This window comes from Xenopus laevis, chromosome 9_10L (genome assembly GCF_017654675.1).
Source record: "Xenopus laevis strain J_2021 chromosome 9_10L, Xenopus_laevis_v10.1, whole genome shotgun sequence".
Lineage (NCBI taxonomy): Eukaryota > Metazoa > Chordata > Amphibia > Anura > Pipidae > Xenopus > Xenopus laevis.
The window spans coordinates 91,371,508-91,395,250 of NC_054387.1; the positions used below are offsets into that span (position 1 = coordinate 91,371,508).

The following is a 23,743-nucleotide window of genomic DNA, read 5'->3' on the forward strand; positions in this document are numbered from 1 at the left end:
AAAGTGAGAGTTCATCCTTTGATAAATATGCCTTTCAAAATCCCATAGAAATTAATGGAGAGAGGTGGAATTTCACTCTAGTGGGCAATCTCTAACTTAACTCTTTGATAAATATACCCCATGATGTAAGAGTAAATAAACAGCTACAGGTCATAGGGAATTATAAGGAACATATGTAATAAAGAGCAAACTACTTAACTGTGTAATCCACGCCATTTATAAAATGATTCCTATCTAGTATCCATGCATACTGAAGGGCAGTAGATAGACTATATGCATGGAAAACAGGAAGCACTACAGTTTCCCAGGCAAACACGGGAAGACTTAGCAAGGCATCCTGCAGCAAACATATTCCCTTCAAGCAATATCATAAGCAACCACTAAACTGAGGTTATGATTTTGACTGTTACTGGAGGTTTTCAATTTTGGTTGGGGGTAAAAAAACGGAAATGTACAAATGAAGGCAAAGGTTTGACTATCCAGTAAACCCTTTACGGACAAAGTCATTTTTTTTTTAAGAATACTGATTCAACACACAAAAGGAAAGATGCCAGCTCACCCCTCTCTGTAATACAGATACAATTTAGTTATTATTTCAAAGTATTCAATAAAATGTATAGCAATCCTTCCAAAAGTGAAGGAAAAGTCAAATGGGGCTAAAACGGTGAATTTTCAAACACATTCTAAATTTACAGTTAAAAGGAAAGTGCGATTGGTACAGTTTGTTTAAAATGTTATACAGATACAGGTGTGGCTAAAATAGTGTCTTCTCACAGCTGCTCCTCCACTAGATCACATTATGTTCGCATGGAGAGGACTTTGCATACAGTTCTGAGTCTGACCCCTTATATATAAATATTTCCCATTTAATACTACAGTTTAAACAACATTCCTTTAAGGTGGCAATAATGTGACCTGAAAAACATATGGACGAATTTTCGTTGTTTCCCGATTCTTCCTTAATATCAGATGTTCTGACAACCTTTGATTATGCTGAAATGCACACAGGATATTGCAACTATGAGAAAACAAGGGGATACAAATTTAACATTTAGGGGCTGATCGATTATAGATGAAACTGGAGAATTTGAAAGGATGGCATTATAATGGCCTGATAACATCTATGCTAAAGAGCTAGTCTTTGTGGGACGCAATAGAATAAGGCTGAAATTTTACAAATGTATGCTATAGACCTTTTAACTGCACAGCTCACAAATTCTAAATTCTATCCTGCTCCATTTGGTAACTGTTGCCAAGGGTAACTGCACACAGAGCAATATCCCTATGTCCTTCAAAAACTCAGCAGTAGAAAAAGCCAGAGCTGGAGCATGGGATGGATTATTGCTCAGCATTGCGGATAGCTGTAATTAAAATGTTACATTTTGTGGGAAAACTAGGAACTATTATGGCTTATAACTGCTGCAACAAGCTTGGTAAATTAACATTTTCCATATCAATACAATTACTCTGTGGCAAATTAGCTGAAGCAATGCATTTGACTCCTGCTCAAAGGTTTGTGTAGTTGGAGACAGGACCATATCAGCAGTTAACTGCACTGAACTAGCCAGGAAAATGCAGACCTGTATGACTCCTAAAGCCCAAGCTTATTCATCAAGTCACAAGAATATGGAAATATCTAGTGTGTTTCTGGTAGGTCCTTTGGGCACATATTATGAATATGTATAATATGTATCTAAGAGTCTAATCTAATAAAGATGGATGAACACAGCAGAATGGCAAAAAACATGCTGCAATGCCACCCAGAACTTTTATTAATATAAAAGAAAAGATTTTTACCTACATAAGATATAAATAAGCAGTATTGTCGGGTTAAACTAATTCTTTTCATATTTGTGACCGATTCTTTTAGGTTAACCAGTGTGGTCAAAATACCGCTTCAACAATTGACATTGAGAAAATGTGCATTTGTCTTAATTTCTTTATTTTCACTGTGCCTCGTTCCACTCTGAAGTTTAAGATGCTACTTTCCACAAATTTGCCACGGAGTAATTCTATTGATATGGAAAATGTTAATTTGCAAAGCTTGTTGCAGCAGTTATATACCATAATAGTTTGCCAACAAAATGTAACATTTTAATTACAGCTATCCACAATAGCTAACACAAGTGTATATATAGGTAATGCCAATGGTTATAAATGCAAGGCGGAAATCTAGCAATTACCTTCTATATAATTAAGTGGTATTGGTTTATAAGATATATAGAATACACAGTATATCCGAGTTGTTAAATAGGCAGACTTCAAAATATTCACTTTAATTACTGCGTGAGATACATAAATTATAGCATGTTTTAATATATATATATATATATATATATATATATATATATATATATATATATATATATATATATATATATATATATAGATATAGTCCTCCCAAAGTGCTGTGAGGTTGGGGAATTTTATATATATATATATATATATATATATATATATATATATATATATATATATATATATATATATATATAAAGTTTGCACTCCATAAAACAAGGCTACATAGAACATCATATTACACCGCACTCACAGGTCTTTGGTGATTAACAAAGAAATATAGGTTTATTGAACCAACATTTCAGTCTCAACAGAGACCTTTATCAAGGATGAAAAAAAACCCAAATCCTTGATAAAGGTCTCTGACCGAAACGGTTCAATAAACCTATATTACTTTGTTCATCACCAAAGACATGCAAGGCGTTGAAGCGTCACACCGATTCCACACTTGCAGCAAACACTCAATCCCTTTGAGACATAACACGCAGATAACCGGACGATATCACAACCCCCCAGGTTGCCCAAAGTAACACAGGCCAGTACGACTAAGCAAACACTAATTCGTTCTGAAGCAAAGTCATGCCAGGTGCCTAGAAACATTAGCCTTATCTAATTACGGCAGCGGAATACTGGAAGCAGCATGGAGAAGCAAATGGTAAATTGCTGCTAAACACACAACAAAATTGAAAGTAAAGAATTTTTGTAAAAAAAAAAAAATTAACCACTGTAATGTTAAAATTCAACACTTTTTTTTTGCTGTATATGTGGTATAACATTTAAATTGAGCAACAGCAACAATTAAAATTTTGGATATTAAGTCGCATCATGTACCAATCTCAGTAAGTCTGACAGCTGTTAAACAAAGACCCGTACCACAGAATTACAGTACTTTGTATGGACTAGCTGAAGATAACATTTTCTATTCCACAAAATGCCAGATTGACTAAAAAGTGATAATTTAAAGGGATACTGTCATGGGAAAAAAAATTTTTTCAAAATGAATCAGTTAATAGTGCTGCTCCAGCAGAATTCTGCACTGAAATCCATTTCTCAAAAGAGCAAACAGATTTTTTTATATTCAATATTGAAATCTGACATGGGGCTAGACATTTTGTCAATTTCCCAGCTGCCCCTGGTCATGTGCCTTCACTTTAGGAGAGAAATGCTTTCTGGCAGGCTGCTGTTTTTCCTTCTCAATGTAACTGAATGTGTCTCAGTGGGACATGGGTTTTTACTATTGAGTGCTGTTCTTAGATTTACCAGGCAGCTGTTATCTTTTTATCTTCCCATTGTTCTTTTGTTTGGCTGCTGGGGGGGGGGAAAGGGAGGGGTGTGATATCACTCCAACTTGCAGTACAGCAGTAAAGAGTGATTGAAGTTTATCAGAGCACAAGTCACATGACTTGGGGCAGCTGTGAAATTGACAATGTCTAGCCCCATGTCAGATTTCAAAATTGAATATAAAAAAAATCTGTTTGCTCTTTTGAGAAATGGATTTCAGTGCAGAATTCTGCTGAAGCAGCAGTATTAACAGATTCATTTTGAAAAAAAAAAATTTCCCCATGACAGTATCCCTTTAAGGTAAAATATGCACTATTTATAAGAAGGGCCAATTCTTAAATTTCTTTCCAATGGCTTATTGGAATAAATCCATCACCACCATTGTCAGAAAGATTTGAAATGCTGCCTCATAGACATTGGACTGCTACAATTTGGGGCATATTTATTAACATTGGAGACAAACATCACCGGTGATGTTGGCCATAGCAACCAATCAGAACTTTGCTTTTGTTTTCTAACTTGTAGGTGACTGATCAAATCTAATAGCTGGGCAACTTCTCCAGTTAGGTTGATCTCCAATGTTAGTAAATATGCCCTTTTGTGTGGAGAATGCTATGTGAATAATTTTTACACAAAACAGGTTAGGCCCAGACACTTTAATACATAGGCTTAGCCAACCGTGTGGTCCACTGCCTATGGCAACCCAAATGACCGAGTGGATGCCTAGACTAAGGACCAGCAATTGTAAGATCTAGGCTAACTTCCCCTGCTGTCATGGACAATCTGAGCACGATAGTATGATGACAGACAAATCATTATAAAACCTATGAGTTAATGGGGCCATGACAAAATGTTGGCTTGCATTGGGTATTTGGATTGCACTGGGTGTTACGTTAATTATTTTAGGGTGCCGGCTGCATAGAAGTTTTATATATTTTTAATCATATTGTGAGTTAAAGGAGGCCTTGCCAAACAAACAATGAACTTCAAGCTGGGAAAATGATGCCAATTTATGTCTGAACATTTTTACTTTAGTATTTTGAGCAAAAGCTAAAACCCTACTTAAAGGAGAAGGAAAGGTTAAAACTAAGTAAGCCTTATCAGAAAGGTCCATCTAAATATACCAGTAAACCCCCAAATTAGTGCTGCTCTGAGTCCCCTGTCAAAAGAAACACTGCATTTCTTTCCTTCTATTGTGTACTCATGGGCTTCTGTATCAGACTTCCTGCCTTCAGCTTAAACCTCATTGCCCTGGGCAAGAGCATGCTCAGTTTGCTCCTCTCCCCCCACCCTCCCTTCGCTACTGTAATCTGAGCCCAGAGAAGGGAGAGACTCAGGCAGGAAGTGATGTCACACCATGTTAATACTGCAGCTCCTATCCTAAACAAACAGAGTTTCTAGAGCTTTTTACTCAGGTATGGTAAAACATACTACAGAATAAATATAGCATTCTAGCTTGCACTATTGCAGCTAATCTATTGAAAATAAAATGCCTCCGTAGCTTTCCTTCTCCTTTAAAGTAAGGTATACCTTAGACTTCAATAGAGCGTATTTTCGGCTAAAGTTTTGTTTATTTTTATTGAAACTCATCCAACACCATGCTAAGACTGTCAATCAGAGTTAAAAATAAAACGAATGATGAGGATGAAGATGGGAAGAAAAAATTAAACTTGTTCTAAGCCAGAATTAAAACATCACAGTAGAATTATCTTCCATACTGTTGCATTCTATTTATTTGTCCCAGACTAGCACTGTGTGATATAAACGGTTAGTGCTACCTTCACCTCCGATCTTTAGCCTTAATGTTTACTCTGAGGTAAGATCCAAAGTCATTTTAAGGCCAAAACAGAGAAAGGAATGGATGCCTTTGGAAGGGAAAATAGTGCCAACATTATTTGTCAAGTGTTCTGCAGGGCTCTTCTCCAGAATTCAGAACACGCACGCGCATACACACAAATTCACAAGATCAAAACTGCTGGACAGATACAGGAAATTACTCTTGTTTTGTACTGCAACAAATCATTTCAAAGAATGCAGATTTGTACAGCTCTCCAATTATATTTGTGTCCCCTGCCACGGTTGTTTATTTGCCCTGCGATCACTAATCATTTTCATCTCCTAGGTAAAGCCATAGTATTTGGAACAGGTAATAAATGAAACAAATGTATGTTCCCTGGAATAAGCAGGCAATATGTCAGAACCCGGTGTCACTCCACTGAAGAGAAATACGGTGAAAGAAGTGGGCCTACACAAATATTAGGAGCACCAGTGCTTGCACAGCACGAAAAAAATACAGTGCAGAGAAAAATTTCTCCATTCTGCAATATTGTGTTAGAAGGGAACAAATATTCCAGAAGGAATGAAAGAGCAACAAGTAAAAATTTACAGGGGCAATTTCCCTTCCATCCAATCATGAAACATGTACTCAGTTTGGACTTGCAAAAGAGGAGGAAGCATTGGTGGTGGTTGTAGCTGTGGCACCTGTTACAGAAAATCCTGTGGGAGGAGCAACGGAACTATGGCTGGGTTGAAGGTCTTTGGGGATGCCACTATGAGAGGTCAGCTGATGGCCAAATGCTGCAATGAACTGAGGGAGCTGGTGTTTGAGGGATACAGAGTCCATGAGTTCAGAGGCTGGGGGGCTTAGGCCACTAAAGCTGTTCTGCGGTAACCCTGGAAGCATATTAGAGCTGTTGGGGGTCACAGTGGAGAAGGTAGGCTGTGTTGTCTCTGAATGAGAAGTAGCCGGGGGGGTGGACAAAGATGTTGAAAGCAGGTGTCCATCAGAAGTGATAAATGCACTAAAACCTGATGGATCACTTAGATTAATGGGTAGATTGCCCCAATGAGTTCGGTTCACCACTCCACTCAGAGGCATATCCAGCTGGGTGGTTAGTAAGTGCTGTGTAATAATAGGTACATCTGAAGAGAAGGTAGCAGACAAACTGTCAGCAGAGTAGGAAGTGGTATGTGGGGATGTAATTTGGTCACTGTAAGGAGAGGGAACATGCTCACTGTCATAATGGCTTCCTTGGGGTGAAGAATGTGAATGGTCACTATTGTATTGCTGCTGTGAGGTGATTAGATCATCTGCCTTGCTCAAGATCTCTGCCTGGAGTGTCCTCTGCCTTGCACGGTTACCTTCATGAAGACCATGAAACGTACCCGGTAAAGCTCTCTCGTCAAGTGAGCTCCGGCTTATTAAAGTGGCAGAACTAAGGCCAACATTGGCAGGTGATGAAAACTGTCCCTGAATATGTCCACTCAGGGTTGCTGATGGGTTGGATAAGGTAGTGGAACCAAGTAGGTTCTCATCCAATTCTAGACTGGCAAAGTTATGACCTATATGCCCATTGAGTAGATCTCCAAGGTCTGGGTGATCTTCCCGACTCAATGATTGTATTACTGAACCACCAGAACCTGTTGAGAACGCAGATATCCCACGATCGGACAGGTCTTGGCCAGTTGCATTGTCAGCTTGAGTTAGCACTGCTATTGAGCTTAAGCATTCCAGAGATGTAACTGCTTGCAGGGCCCTCTCCAACTCTTCAGCTTCTTCTGTAGTAGGAAGAAGGTCACCATTCTTGCCTATGAAACATCATTAAAATTAGGTTTTCATTTGACTGCAACACTGTGCTAAACAACTTTACAGACCAGTACCATACAGGACATAAAGAACTAGTCTTCTAGTTTTCTTTTTTTAAGTTACATTAAGTGTAAGAAATGCAGGTCTATAATGGTATAAAGACAGTTTAACATCTGTCTAATTTAAAACCTGTTTATCTTGTGAATAACAGCTATATAATAATAATATAACTAGACTTTGTAACCCAATGTCACCTTCAAAGAAGTCAAAGTCTTGTAGATCATCAGGCAGACGTGGCAAAACATCTGAGAAGTCCTCCTGGTTGAGCTCTAAGTCATGGGGAATGTCCGTAATTTCACTAGTGATGTCATCAGGCAGCTCTTCTGTGCTCAGGTTTGGAGTGGAAGGACTCCTGTAATAGTAAGCACACAAAAGTATGCAATTATGCGCCTAACATTTAACATAGACTTTGACAATGCAAACAAAAACAAGAAAAGTTTTAAAAACGTTACAAAAACATACTGGCATAATTTTTTTGTGAGCCCTATTTGTCTGTATATTTAAATTTACTAGGAACTGGTGAGGATTCTGGTTTATCTGGTTGCATAATAACACCTAATCCACACACTATACAGAAATGTGCTCTGCGGTAACAAAACAGGCATGGAACAAATAGCAGACCAACTATTTGATTAACCAATTTAAATTACCTTACAAACTAATTCTAACATTACTTATTGGCTTACAGTTCTTGGGCCATTTTGGCCAACAATCATTACTGTCTGATGAGCTTAAATCAGAAAAAACTTAACTGGAGAGAAAAAAAAGGTACCGAACTTCCACATCCTTAGGGTTAATTAAAACATGATACTGACCTTATACTAGAGACCTCCACTGGCAGTGAAAGGCTGCTGGGCATACATAGATTGCCCTGCGGCACAGCAGGTGGAATAGGTTTCTGAGGCCGTCGTGGACCTCGCCTCCTCTTCTTCTTGGTTTTTTTGGTAAGTGCAGGGGGTTTGGTCTTTTTCCTGGGTTTCCTTTGTTGCTGGTGCTGAACTTTACGTGAATTGTCCCCGCGCAAGAAGTTATCCTGATTAAGAAAATATGTAAAGAAAAAAATGTAATGTGACACTTTTCAAGGAAGGATACCAGGTTAGCCAAAGGAAAGCAAAGGGAAAAATTGTCTCTTGTAATAGCAAACAAAAAGGACTTTCTTCCATTTTTGAATCTCCATGATTTAATACTAATGTGAAAGATATTTAATATTCAGGTCATCATAAACAAGATTCCGTCTTTCATGTTGTAATGACTTACCATTTTCTTGGCATGTTCTTCACACAATGGAGTCTGATGTGTAATATCAAAAACAGGCACAGAACATTGCTGGCCATCTGCAAACTTTGCTGTGCAACTAGAAAAAAGCTGCTGGGAGCTGTTGGACAAGATATCTTTAGAAGACCATTAAGAAGAATATAAAGTACAACATAGACAGTGCCTGCGCCTTACTGATAATTAGGATAGATTTAATATAGATGTAAATCTGTCAAGTCCAGCTTAAGTTCAAGATGGGTATCAAGATGGGTAACAAATACAGATTTTCTAGTACATGTACAGAATATTTATTTATTCAGCAAAAAGGTTTGCCTTCTGAGATACAAATTTTGCATGGATTTACATAAAGAATTCGTAAACCTTCAAACGGAAAATTAATAGAAAATGGCATAAAAAACAAAATAGCTTGAAAAAGGATACGTTGAAAGCAGTTGCGCGTATAAGGGAGGGCTCTGTTCCGACATGCCCCGTTGCTTATAGTTGCACTGCACAGTGTTACTTCTGTCCCTCTCAGCTCCGGTTGAATTGGCCTGTAACAAAAATAACCTGTAACCTCTACACTTAAATGAAAATATCCTAGCAAGACATTTCTTGGATCAGTATACAATAGTGTCTGTATGTATATTGCAGCATTTTTATAGATGCTTCCCAAATACCAGGACTGCATAGAACATTCACCCTCAGTCCACCAGAAACACCAACGTTTGAGCCTTGCACAATGTCATGATCAGTGATTTATTAAATATATAAAAAACACAAAACAAAAATACCCAGATATAACCTGTCCTTAACCACACCTGGATTAAAGGGATTCTGTCATGATTTTTATGATGTTTTTTTTTTCTAAATTACGCGGTTTAAACTGCAAATAATTCACTCTACAATATAAAGGGATTTTGTACTTACCAGAAAATCCTTTTCTAGTCGGCCCTGCTGTCAATGCAAACATATGGGTTTTGTCTTCATTCACCTCTGGAGGCAGGACAGAAAACTTTGAATACTCCTGGCCCCTCCCTCTGGTTACATCAACAGTATAGATAGAAGAAAGGCCAAGAGAAAAAAGGTAGAGTAGATAGCAAGAAAGAGGTCCCGATGCCCATAATAAAATCAGCCTGGGTGGGACTTATCGCACTGACAGTTCTGGACTACTAGAAAAGAATTTTCCGGTAAGTACAAAATTCCTTTTTCTGTAGTCGGCCCTCCTGTCAGTGCAAATGTATGGGGACGTCTAAAAGCTGTCCCTCTAACTGGGTGGGTAAAACCGTCTGATTTACAATGTTATTTGGCTATAGCCGCCTGCAAAACTTTTCAGCCAAACGCGGCCGGTTGAGATGCAAAAATGTTTAACTTGTAAAACGTAATAAAAGTGTTCGGTGATACCCAGTTGCTTGACAGATTTGTTCTGCTGTAGCCAAGTTGTGCAGGGCCCATGATGTGCCCATGATGTGCTCTGTGCCCTGGTTGAGTGAGCCATCATTGAGAATGGTCTGGGTGTCTGTTTGAAATCATAAGTAGCATTGATGGTTTCCACCAGCCATCTTGCTATAGTTCGTTTAGAAACTGCCCTTCCTCTGAATGCTGTGGCATAGGAGACGAATAAGCTGACTGCCTATATGCTGCAGACTGTTTCAGATATATTTGAAGGGCACGTACCATGTCCAGTTTATGAAGTGGTACCAGTTTCGCACCCATTTGCTGGATTTGGGCAGAATGAGGGTAATACAATGTCTTGGTTTGAATGAGCTTCCGGCACCACTTTTGGAAGGAAACTAGGAACGGTTCTAAGTACTACTTTGTCTTGATTGAACATGAGCCATGGTTCTCTACATGAAAGTGACGTGCTGACGTGACAGCCACTAAAAAGGTAACTTTAAGTGAGAGCCATTTGAGATCACAATTAGACAGAGGCTATAAAGGTGGGTGTTGTAACGCCTCAAGGACCAATGGCAAGTCCCACGTGGCCAGTAGTTGCAGAGTTCTAACTACCCCTCTAAGGAATTGTTGGACCGTGGTGTGCACATCGTCCCAATGGATGTGTCGGCTGTTGCACCAGCTTAGGAAGGTCTTCCACACTCTGTGGTAAGCCCTATTGGTGGATTGCTTGTGAGCTTGGAGTAAAATATGCTGAGAAAATCCTAAACTTGACCACCATGCAGTTTCAATAGCCACGTCGTCAAATGTAGCATGTCCAAATTCGGGTGTCGGACTGGTCCTTGTGTGAGAAGGTCGGGTCGGAGTTGTGAGCGCCGGGTTTGGCAATAGGCAACAGGAATAAGTCTGTGTACCACACCCGATTTGGCCAATCTGGTGCTATGAGAACTGTTGTCGTGGTGTGTTTCATCTTTTTCATAATCCTGGGCAGAATGGCTAGTGGTGGAAAGGCATATACCACCCGAAGTTCCATGGGGTGATCAGGGCATCTACAAATGCTGCGCCTGGGTCCCTTGTCCTGGCGCCGTAGATTGGAGAGCATTTTGTTGTGTTTGGAAGCTAGCATTCTGATTTCCCCCATCTGTGAACTAGTTGTTGGAATATCTTGGTGTTGTGTGACCATTCTCCCTGATGCACGGTCGTTCTGCTTAGGCAGTCCACTTCCCAGTTCTCTACCCCTGGGATGAATACAGTTGAGATGCTGGAAACAGTGCGCTATGCCCATGTGAGAATTCTGGATACCTCCTGCATAGCTAGCTTGCTTGGCATACCGCCCTGTCTGTTGACGTTTGCCACTGCTGTAGCATTGTCAGACTGTACACTGACTGGGCGGGATTGTAATTTGGCTGACCAACCTTCTAATGCCAGGGCGATCGCACAAAGTTTGAGAATATTGATGGGTAGAGTGCTCTCTTGATTGGAGTCCTTTTAGTGTGTGTGTGTCTGATACATTGTCCCACAGTCTCTGAGGCTGGCATCTGTGGTCACCACATCCCAATCCGAGGGTGCCCAGCTCCGGCCCTGACGTAGGTTGTGTGGTTTTGTCCACCATACTAGACTGGTATTGGTTGGATAGTATATCAGCCTTGCACTGTGACACGTTTAGGACAACTCTGCGTGTCCGTGTTTCTCAGCTGCCACTTTGAGGCTTGAATCTCTGCTGTGTGTGAACTACAGGAGGACAGCTCTGCGTGCCCTTTGTACCTGAGTTACCTAAACAGCCTTTCTGTATGAAGAGGAACAGCTCTGCATGCACCTGTAGTGTTCCGATTTATCAAAAGTCAAATTTAAACAATGGAAAAGAAAACTAAAAAGGAAAAGAGAAAAAAAAATTAAACTGTCTTTCAACTCCAAGGCAGGACAAAGAACTGAGAGGAGAAGGTGGAGTGAGCAGTATTCAAAGTTTTCTAGCCTGCCTCCAGAGGTGAATGAAGACAAACCCCATACGTTTGCACTGACTGACAGAAGGGGCCAACTAGAGAAAAATTTTTATTCACGAACCAGCAACTGTAATATTGGTGTTTAGGCAGCCATTTCAGGTCATTTTGCCTTGTCATGTGCTTTCAGAAAGAGCCAACACTTTAGGATGGAACTGCTTTCTGGCAGGCTGTTGTTTCTTCTACTCAATGTTAGAATGTTTCGCAGCGGGACCTGGACTTTTTACCATTGAGTGCTGTTCTTAGATCTACTAGGCAGCTGTTATCGTGTGTTAGGGAGCTGTTATATGTTACCTTCCAATTGTTCTGTTGTTAAGCTGCTGGGGGAAGAGGAGAGGGTGATATCTCTCCAACTTGCAGTACAGCAGTAAAGAGTGACTGAAGTTTATCAGAGCACAAGTCACATGACTGGGGACAGCTGGGAAACTGACAATATGTCTAGCCCCATGTCAGATTTCAAAATTAAATATAAAAAAAATCAGTATGCTCCTTTGAGAAATGGATTTCAGTGCAGAAGTCGGCTGAAGCAGCACTATTAACGGATTGTTTACCCATGACAGTATCTCTTTAAGGTGTGCTCTCTGACATGATGATGAAAGCCATATATTTAGCGATCAGCTCTTTGACAAAGTAAATTGGACTTTGTGTCACAACAGAATAATTGATTTCCTAAACTAGAATAGGGCTACTTAATCTAGAAGTCAGGGCCAAAAATGTGTTGCCATGCTCTTTACAATTGGTTTCCATGGTCAACAGAAAATAGTAAAAAAGACATACATCCAAACCAACTCTTGGACAACAGTGCGGATGTCCAAGACCGAACTTGGGTCCATCAGATAAAGCTTAAGAAACTCTTCTCTAGCTGCTTCTCCAATTTGCAATGAGGAAGGTCCCTGTGAAACATCATGTCGGCTATCCGTGCACAAAATTAATACTTTGATTTGATACACAAATATCCCAGTGTTGCTGGTCTTTTTTGAAGTATTTGAACTATTTACCGTGCACCTGGGGAACACGACATCAGCAGGGTGCTGCCCTTGTGAAGATAAAGTGTTTTTCCCCATATCATCTGACTGCTTGACTTACATATACGTTGAGCTGACAAAACCTATTATTACAATGAATACACCCCAAAAGGACAGACTACAAATGGAATACAAAGCTGCTCCTAACCTGGTCCTTATGCATGTGGTTGTTCGCAGTTCCTGAAGCAGCTGCCCTGTGGTCTCGGATTCTCTGTGGGCAGCCTGCTGTAAGGCTCTCCGGAATGTGTGTCTGTATTTTTTCTGACAGGATTCTGCTCGCTCCAGGCGGCAAAGGTGCTTGTATTTTTGCTGAAAGTAAGTGCAAAGTTGTGCAATCCTGGAGCTCCTACTGTGCGCTTCCTCAATATCCAGCCTGTAGGGAATAAAATGATGCTCTTAAATTATGAAACACATGAAAGTAGTTTTAAATCTGTACACAGAATAATTTAGACTACATTTTGTTTTTGGGCTGTTCCTGCTCTTTGGAACCCTCTTCCTCAAGGACTTTGAGATTTTTCTTCCCTGGGCATAGGAAAATACTATCCACATTAAAATTATCATCATTTATACAGGTATCGAACAGTTAAAACAGCATACTTGGAGCCTGACACTTTTCCAGATAAAGGGTCTTTGTGTAATATGGAACTCCATGCCTTAAGGCAACTAAATACTCAATGATTAAAAAAACTGTATTCTTTTGCCATAAACATGGATTTGTGCTAGCTTAGTCAACATTATGTAAAGGTAACTATATCAAAAAAAACATATCAATCAAAACTATGTGAAATAGCATTGACATGTCCACCGTAATACATGAATTGGACCCGTTATCCAGAATGCTCAGGACCTGGGGTTTTCCAGGATAACAGATCTTTCTATAATTTTGGATCTTCATACCTTTAGTCTGCTAGAAAAACATTTAAACATGAAATAAAGCCAATAGGCTGGTTTTGCTTGCAATAAGGATTCATTTTATCTTAGTTTGGATCAAATACAAGGTACTGTTTATATTTTTTTTACAGAGAAATAGGAAATCATTTCTAAAAATTTGGATTATTGGGATAAAACGGAATCTATGGGAGACGGCCTTTCCATAATTTAGAGCTTTCTGGATAATGGGTTTTCTGATAATAGATAACTGCAACCAAAAATTTTAAAATAATGGTAGGGGAAATAGCAGCAGCCAGTGCTAAAAGTCCACTGTATCGTACAAAACTTCTGTTCCATACGAACATATGTATATGGAGTTGTTGTGAGCTCTGTAACTATAATTTACTTGACTCTGATTGGACATGGTCTGGTCCTGCCTAAAATGACAGGCAATTAGACAAATATGGATTGTTTGCCTGTATTTTACCCAAAGCTGCCGTCCGTTCTTGCAATCCATTCACAACAGAAGTGCCACAAGGATTTTACAGAAATATTGTATTATGCTGTACATGCTGAACTGTACATTTTTATAAGAGTTTTCCTGTGCCCCTCTAGATGCCGATTAACAATTATCATCATCAAATTCAGATATAAGGCTAACAAGTCAGCAATAAGGACAGTCATTCTTGAACGTTATAAATAATGAGTATAAACTTAAAAAAAAAAAAACACACTTTTTGCAGTCATATCGGAAACTTTCTCTAAATGACCATGCAGTGCGGTATGGGGATGATTGGTCACTGTCCTCCTGCTCTTCTCCACTGTCTTCTGACCAGTCCAGACCTAAGGAAAAAAAGAAAGAATAAAAACGGCCTCCTTGCGCAAGTCCCACATTCTACCCAGGTTAAAGAAAAACAACAGGTATGCATTGCTGGAATAGGTGCTAAACTAAATATTGAAAGAATCCATGGCTTACAGTACTATCAAGTCTTCATATATCTAACTTAGCACTGTAAGAAAACATTTATTAAAAATCTATATAATGCATTAATCTAGTACAAAAATCACCACTTTTTTTAAATAAGAAAATAAGAGAACATAAAAAAATCACAATACAGTTTTCTATTTCAGCCACAAGAGGTCAGAAAAAACTTGCAGGGTTAAGCAGTAAACAAATGTAAATCATGCAGAAATTTCTGAATGTTTTTTTTTTTTTTTTTTAAACAGAGAAATAGGAAATCATTTTTAAAAATTAAAACTTTAATTAAAAATGAAAGGTCGAAAAGTGAAATTATTTATAACATTTTGAACAGGAACTGAATTCTAAATGTAAATGAATGCACACCTAAAAAAAAAAAAAAAAATGAACAGTACCATTCCAGTACATGTATGGGTCCTGTTATCCAGAATGCGTGGGACCTGGAGTTTTCCAGATAACAGATCTTTCCGTAATTTGGATCTTCATACCTTCAGGCTACTAAAAAGTAATTTAAACATTAAATAAACCCAATAGGATTGTTTTGCTTCCAATAAGGATTCATTATATCTTAGTTTAGATCAAGTACAAGGACCTGTTTTATTATTACAGAGAAAAAGCAAATTCTGTAAATCAGAGCTTTCTGGATAACTGGTCCCATACCTGTACATTCTCATCTGGAAGCAAAATCCTGTGATATAAAAATGTATACACTTTCATATATTTGGTTGACATTTTAGTCTTCCTTGGGTCCTTTCAATTTTAAAAATTTGCACTTTTTCATTACAGTGCATGATGAATTATTTCCGAATAGGTTGCATTTGTTTACAGTAGCACCAAGACATCTGCCTCCTACGTATTTTAGAAAAGTAGCTTTTATTTATGCCATTTAAAACATGTAAAGGCCTGTACACATTTTAAATTTAAAAGTAAATTTTTATGTTGAAGAAAACGTGACTATGGAATGTGGAAGGTGGATGGAAGCTGTAAAATTGTGTTATGGTTGGTGGGCTTTAGATTTAAATCCAAAACTGTACTTCTCTTCCACTCACTGTACGTGTGAATTGTACTGGAGGGCCTGAAGTACCCAGAGCGCAACAGTTTTTTCTCTGGTTGTATTAAACAGTATGCTGGCACCAGGGCAAACAGTTCTCTATTGAGATCAGGCCCCGACTGGCAATCTGTGGGTTCTGGCAAATGCCAGAGGAACTGCAATAAGGTGCCACAGAAAGTCAGTATTTAGTGGGCTGTTTGGGCCTTTGACTCTCAGTCCAGGCCTGCTTGAGATTGTGGCAATGAACAAACGTAACCACATAGTACTTCAAAATTAATTTTTTATATAAATAAATGATAGTGGGACCAGCACTTACTTTGGATTCAACTGAATTCTTTTTATTAAAGGGGTTGTTTAACTCCCAAACACCTTTTTCAGTTAAATTGTTTTCAGATTGTTCACCAGAAATAAAGACTTTTTTCGATTACTTTCCATTTTCTACTGTTTTTTCAAAATCTAAGTTTAAAGTCCCTGTCCCTGGTGTTTCAGTCTGGCAGCTCAGTAATTCAGGTGAAGACTCTAAACTGTTTTTGCAACATTTAGTTGATATATTTCTCAGCAGCATCTTTGGAGTATTAGCAACTGTTGTATCAATTATAACAGCTGCCTTTAATAAAATTCAAGGATTCTGCTCGGCAGGGACAAAGACAAGAAATGTATCAGTTTAAAACAGTTCACAGGGTTAGCAACTCCACCCCTCCCAGAGCTGCTTTGGAAGGTGAAAAATTAAACTTTATACCTGTACTTCAATATTCGAAAAATGGTCACACATAGAAAATAGAAAGTAATTGGAAAAAGTCTTTATTTCTGGTGATCAATCAGAAACCAACTCAACTGAAAAAAGTGTTTGAAGGTAAACATCCCCTTCAACACATTGTACAAATAAAGTCAGATCCTTGATAAAGACCGAAAACAGGCACTTAATGAATTGAGATACAAACACACACTTTATTGGTTTACTTACCAAAATGTGGGAACAAATCTGTGTCCAGCTGCTGCTTTCTTGTGCACAGTTTTACTAGTCTCTGCAGACGGCTCACATAAGATGAGTAAGCTGGTAAGGCTGTGGCTGCCAACTGGATCCTGTCATTCCGTGGCAATTCTGTAACGGGAGGTAAGACAGGAAAAGGTCTCTTGCTAGACTGATGCCTTGTTTGTGCTACTGTGTGTGTGACAGGTGATGCTCCCTGTACTGGTTGGCTGATGTTCGATGGTTGAGGTGACTTGCAGACCAGATTCTGTGGCAACCCTGTGGGTTTCGGCAATGTTGAAATTGGCTGTACAAGTGTGTGCTGCTCCTGCAAAGATGGAGATTGAAGTGGAGAATGTGCAGGATGAGGGATAAAGTGCTCTTGATGAACATTTACAATTTCTGTCTCTCTTAGGCGCTGCCAGTTCTGAGCCAGTTTGCTCTGGAGCTTTTTCTTCACAGATGTCCCTTTCTTTAGCTCTTCCTCTTCTTCCTCAAAACTGAAAGGATCTTCCAAGTCAGTTTCTAAGTAGTGAATTGGAAGCCTGGCCCCTGGGGGAGAGAGATTCAGCCCATCATGTCCATTAGGCATCTTCAACGCCAAGGGTGGCACTGTAAGGCTAAAAGCCATGGTTTCCATCTGATGCTTGGTCTTCACATCCTCCAGTGCATCGTTCTTTTTCTTCCTTTCCTTTTTTGGAATAAATCCAAGAACCTGTAGATGGCTATTGCAGTACCTGTTTGGATTGGGAGAAAGGAATTATTCATATAAAATCTAATCAATAAATAAAATTGGCAGGTTCTCCATGCCATGTAGCAGGTAATAATACAATCTAGGACGCCTTTGAGAAGACTGGAAATTATAAAAATCTCTTTAAAAGGCCACATCTGACCCACTGGCCTCAAGATGAACAACCCTGTCTAAAGCGATCTCCTCTAAGTCAAAGAACATTTTTCCTGCTGTAAGAGATGTGCCTTGTAGTGGAGCAACTGCACTCCATAAGTAAAGATAGAGCCTTAGGAAACACCCAAGGACAAAGGTGTTAAAACAACAACAGTTTAATGCAATATTTAAGAAAGATTTTAAAAATCATGTTTAAACAAATTATTTTGAGCTTTGTTTAACAAATTGTAGCTCATGCTCTCAAAATAACCGTATTCTGCATTTTTTAAATGAGAATTTCCAACCTTTATGGCCCAGTCAACAGCATCAATAAAAGGTGATTATTTATATTCTGTTTTACTTTGCTTTCGGTTTCTTCTCATTAATTGAGAAGGGACTTCGCATACCTACGGTCCTCAGATTTGGGGATGGGGTTGGTGCAACGCTGGCTGTTGTACTTGGCCACATATTCACATTGCTTGAAAGGTGCAGTCTTATCCTCAAGAACGTGGCGGATACAGAAGGCGTAACCATTGAGTCTTCGCTGCTTACAAAGCTTCGGGCTATAGGAGCAAAGGGGCTTGTTGTCAACCTCAGAAAAGTGTATGTGTTTGCCTTCATACATCACGTGACCCTGTTCCTCGTGAACATCAGCTGGTGAAAGAAGAACAATTATTGAGGGCAACAGTTGTTTCATTGTGTTAAAAACAAATCCCCTGAGGTAGGGGGTTAACCTTATGCACTGCATGCTTCAGCCATTCCGGAAGCATTTGTAGCTCAAATTGATATCCCTTACCTGATTTTAAACTTTATGCACCATATCAGTATCAGGGAGCTCCCTAATGGACACCTCTTGCAGAGCATATGATACCCTGTAGGAGTTAAATAAAAAAGGAATCAATGTCAACCCAAAATCAAAATTTCCTCTGTAATTCATTACTGATAAATTCAGATCACAGTAAATCCTCAGCATCACTTTGCACCATAATATGGCACCAAAACAATATTTAAACACAAAGAACCACTAAGGGAGATAGACTAGAGCAACTCAGATATATGTTGAAAACTATTTAGACATGAAATAAAAAAAGGGGCTTCTGAGCAGTTAATTTATTTCAAAAGCAAGTGAATTTTAAGTGCAATCCACAAAATAACGGATGGTATAATTAGATAAACAGATGGGGTGCATTCTTTTCAAATAATTTGTAACCTTAGTAACAATCAATAGTCCTAGAGCTATCAATTATCACCACTGCAACTGTCGGAATGATTTGGGAAGAGAATTCAAACACACACACTTTCAAAACAGCTCTACGACAAGCCATTATCATATATGGGCTTTTTAGCCTGATGTGCTGGTTGTGCTACAATAAAATAAAATCTAAGCTCTTTTGTAATACACATTTTGAACACAAATTTTAAAAGGCACTTGTTACCTGAAATTTTTTCCCCCACCTAATCAGGCGCATACACATACTTAACAAGCAGGGAAATTCACACATTACTCACATGAACACTATACAACATGGCCGCCTGCAACACAACTCCCTCCTAGCGTTGGCAGGGGCTATTTAAAAAAAAACATTGTTTCCCACAATCGGAGTGCATGCTCAGTTAGCCCACACTTTTGGTTGGGGAAACAATTTCAGGCGATAGGTGCCCTTTCAGTAAAAAGTAATCGTAATTAAACAAAAAAGCACTTCAACTTTCTCGCTATAAGACAGCTGGTATTCCTGTATACTGTGTAGAGTGGCAGGTAAAAGGGAAACGAGTAGTCATTTCAGTCACTGTGGAGTATGTCGAGCTTAGAGAACAAATGCCTTCTCAAGTCCCACTGGCAACTCTCTTATATGCTCATCTAATCATTCCAACCTCATATCCTCTCTCTAGTCTAGTCTGCAGTTCTATAGCATGTACTTGGAAGGTATCCCAAATGGAACATATCTGTGTAAAGGTCCCCATAGAGACAAACCATTGATTTCAGTGCAATCCGACCAATCCATCAAATAATTGTGAGGTTAGTGGGAATCGAACAATCGTGCATCTTATGATTTTTCGGCCGACATCTGTCAGAAAATTGATCGGCCAGTTTAAAAAGTTTTTATCGTTCCCAGTGCAATCTATCTATGTTTGCAGGGTCAAGCAAGCAGCTACCCTCAGTTTTCCTGGCAGTATCGCTTGAAATGATCTTTTTAGTTGATGGTCAAATCATACATTTAAACGATCGTTTCGGGATAATCATGGTCTCACGATAACGAAAAGATCTTTTAAAAATCTTTACATCTATGGTCAGCTTAAGTTGTATATACCACAGGGAATATAATTAAATTAACATTTGAAAGAGCTATTTGCAGGGATCGTAAGAAATTGTCAGTAAAACAGTCAAAAAATTGGCAAAACATTGAGACAGTCATGAGGTATGGTTTCTGGCCCATGAGCCAGCTATAGGTAGAAATACTACAATTCTGTCACAGCTAAACATGTGTCCAAATACCACGGTAGTATGGCTGAACTAAGGTAACTTTTTGAATTATTGAGAAAGTGTCCACAACAGTAAGAAAAAGTTATTTGTAAACTAATTCACGAAAGCACAAAGCTTAGTGGATATGTAAGCTCAAGATGTTAGAGAATGACAGTGGTTTCAATTGAGGTTGGATTGGAGATTGAAGCTGTTATTATTACATTATTATTATGTTCTAATCATGATATGGAATGGTCTTTACCTTTACACCAAAAAATAAAAGTATTTTAAATAAATGATAAAATAATGCACTGTTGTCTGGCAATGGTAAAACTGGGTTGTTTGCTTCAGAAACATAACTATAGTTTATATAAACACACTGCTGTGTAGACATGGGGGCAGCCATTCAAGCACAGGATATTCAATAAGCTCTGAAGAATCCTGTTGTATGCTACAGAGCTTATCGGTTATCTGCTGTGTATCCTGTGCCTGTTCTTTTTTTCAGAATGAATGACTGTCCAATGGCTAAACAGCAGCTTGTTTATATAAACTATAGTAGTCTTTCTGAATCACACACAGTAGTTTTACAAGTGGAGGGCAACAGTACATTATATTGTCATTCCTTTAAATCACTTTATTTTTTGGGGGGGTTTTACTGTTCCTTTAAGAGCTAACACACAAGATAATACTATCGAATATTTCTCATTCACTGTGGTTTTATCTCGATAAAGTCCCTAACCGTAAGCTACTATAACTTGTACAAAACCATATGGTATATTTTGGAAACTAGACTTCTTGGAAGGATCAAAAAAAAAAAAAAAAGGTAAATAGGTAATTCTAAACAAAAATACCTAACTGAAAATTTGTGCCACGTCTAGTTGCAAAACTGACTGAAAATGTTCTGCATTCGCAGAAAAATAAACACATCTCATGGATTTTTGATACAATATGTGCAAATTACATGGCATGGAGAATCCCCAAAAGTTAACAAATAGCGCATAACAGTTTTTCATGAATGAAGGTAATAGTTTTAAGTTTATAGTAGAACCATATTACAGTCTCACGTGTCAAAATATTTACACTGCACCCCAAAACACACACTACATATTATGTAAATACAATAACATCTAATGTGTCTAGGTACCATACTCTAAAAATACACTCAAACACATGGAGGTCGTTACATTAGACTGCATCTAAAAAGTGAGTTAAATCGCTCATATACAGTTTCCTAGCTCAAACAAGTAATTAACAAAAAATATTAATTGCTCAGACAATTAGATCCCTCGCTGTTCAACAAACTAGTTTGACAAGAATCAAAATGGTAAAACACAAACATCAAGAAAAAAAGGTGCAAATATGCATACAATTTTTAGGCACGACAAGTTGACGAGTGAACATTTTCGCCGGGTACAATATGTGGTTTTGCCAGCAGCAACATTTTTGCAGATCTGCACTAAATTTTCATAAATCGACCAGAAAAATTGCAGAAAAATAAAACTGTAGCCTCCATTATTATTATGCACCCCTTGCCCTACTCATCAACCAATCGGATCTAAGCCACCCCGGTCTATGTAAGGAGCTGCCATGACACTGTGCTTGGCAGTGATTGGGAGTAATCTCACCTTTAATTTGCAGTTTTGAGTAGAAATACATATTTAAAGTGGACCCGTCACCGAAAAAAAATATTATTTTATTACATTAGTCAAGCAAAATGAACTTTAATTACACTATATAAATTTTTTGAATTGTGTTTCCATCAGTCTGGGAACTCCTAATTATAACAAGCAGGCAGGAGCCATTTTGGGGACACTGTTATTAAGACAAGCCTTGTATCATCTCAGAATCTTGTTTGTGCACCAGAATGGGGGACCTGATGTCCATCCCCATGCCCTGGCTACACAATTAAATGGTGAAGAGAACGGGGGAATGTGGGGAGAGCTGTGACATGTAGGAAGTGCTGAATGGAAAGTGAAAGTAATTGTCTGCCCCACCTTTATACCTAGGCATAGAGGCGGGGCAGACAATATTTGATTGACAGCTGAGATTTTTAAATGAGTTTACAACAGCTATGAATGCTTTAATAAAAAATAGAAATTGGATTTCATGTTTAATTTGAAAAGGACTTTTATTATACAGATTTGTGTGTCTGGGTGACGGGTCCACTTTAATGATCCTGAATCTAACAGAATCTGCACTTTCAAAAAAATATAAGCTTTCCTTGATGGCATTTGTGGAACCCCCTGACAAGGTCATACAGGACCTATAATAACCAAGTAAAGGCAATGACAAGCAGATGCCATAGTCCAGCTCTGAAAAACACCAAATACCGTGAATTTGTGAAATAGTTTATACAAGTATCAAAGGTTTGATTTCATTAAGGGACAGGGCACACAGGCAGATTCGGGGAGATTAGACGCCCCGAAGATGAGGAGATTTGTCGGCAGGCGGTCTGCCTGTGTGCCCTGACCCTAAATGACTATGCCCTAAAATGCACACAGAGACATTTTCCAGAAACTGCAGAGAATGAAACATTTCTATAAAATGTTCACAGATTTTGCACTTGAAAGTGGCTTCCAACCATTATCTTGTTCCAGATAACTAGCCCAACAGAACTTGACATCTTTGAATGATGGGGAGGAGGGGGGACATTGGTACATCAGTCCTGCTGGTCAGCAGCTAAACCAAAATTCACTTGGCATTTCACTGAGCAAATAGCTTCATAAAAATCAGTTGAATGGAAATATATATATACTGTATATGGAGTCATGGTGCATTCCAGTGACAGGTTTAAGTGCAAGTAAACATGCTGATGGTTGAGCTACAATATACAGGTTTTGTGAGAGGATCGAGCACTGTCGGTAGCGGTACAACCTGCGGAGCTCCAACTACCAACACCCCCGACAACCTTGAGCTGCCAGAGGGTGCGATAAAGTCGCTGAACACCAAGCACCCCCTGGAAGGCCGCAGGTTGCACATCCTCTCGGAATAACGCCGCGGATAAAAGCGCTAAGGCAGAGCCGGACACATTGTGATGGGACATTCTAGGTACTTCCGGCCAGCCGGTAAGCTGTAATGGGCCCGAAGTCGGTTACGGGTCGAAAAGAACCCCTTTAACTGACATACGAGGCGCCTTCTGTATTCGGTCATTATCCCTGATGTCTGGATACGGGACGGGAAGGTCCGGACATTGAAACCGGCCCAATAGAAAACACCGGTAACGTGCTTGGTTTGAGAAATCCCCCTGTTCCCATTTATTTCCTTAATACGCGAAACCGATAAGGGAAAGGCCTAGTGCGGCCTTCCGAATCCCCGGCCTCTGGTATTGTGTCACCCCGTCCCTCAAGCCCCCGCGCGCGGCCTGGTCGTCTCACTACAGACCGAGGCTCCAGCCGGGGCCCAGTTGTCTCCGCTTACCTTTTCAGGCTGCTTTTTTTTCTCCTCCTTTCTCCCCCCTTTTCTGTTTGGCTGTCAGATTGCAGGACCTCCCCAGCCGGCTATGAGCGAAGACCGGGGGCGCTGTGTTCCTCTCACTAGATCTCCTCCTCCTTCAAAGCGAGCCCCCCACTAACATGTACACAATACCAATTCATTTCTATGGGGGGGAAGGTGGAGGGCATTTAAAAAGACACCCAC

General features: G+C 39.3%; 1 protein-coding gene across 1 annotated transcript; it reads right to left on the reverse strand.

Annotated features, from left to right (window-relative positions):
• Positions 1–5,077: 5,077 nt before the first annotated feature.
• ino80d.L (INO80 complex subunit D L homeolog) lies at positions 5,078–23,685 on the reverse strand. The gene is made up of 11 exons (NM_001377957.1): positions 23,525–23,685; positions 18,443–18,518; positions 18,054–18,300; positions 16,758–17,500; positions 14,498–14,606; positions 13,042–13,266; positions 8,921–9,030; positions 8,483–8,616; positions 8,041–8,258; positions 7,420–7,577; positions 5,078–7,167 (listed from the first exon to the last, which is right to left on the reverse strand). The coding sequence occupies exons 3-11, from the start codon at positions 18,269–18,271 to the stop codon at positions 6,005–6,007; spliced, it is 3,078 nt and encodes a 1,025-aa protein (NP_001364886.1). The 5' UTR covers positions 18,272–18,300; positions 18,443–18,518; positions 23,525–23,685; the 3' UTR covers positions 5,078–6,004.
• Positions 23,686–23,743: the final 58 nt, after the last annotated feature.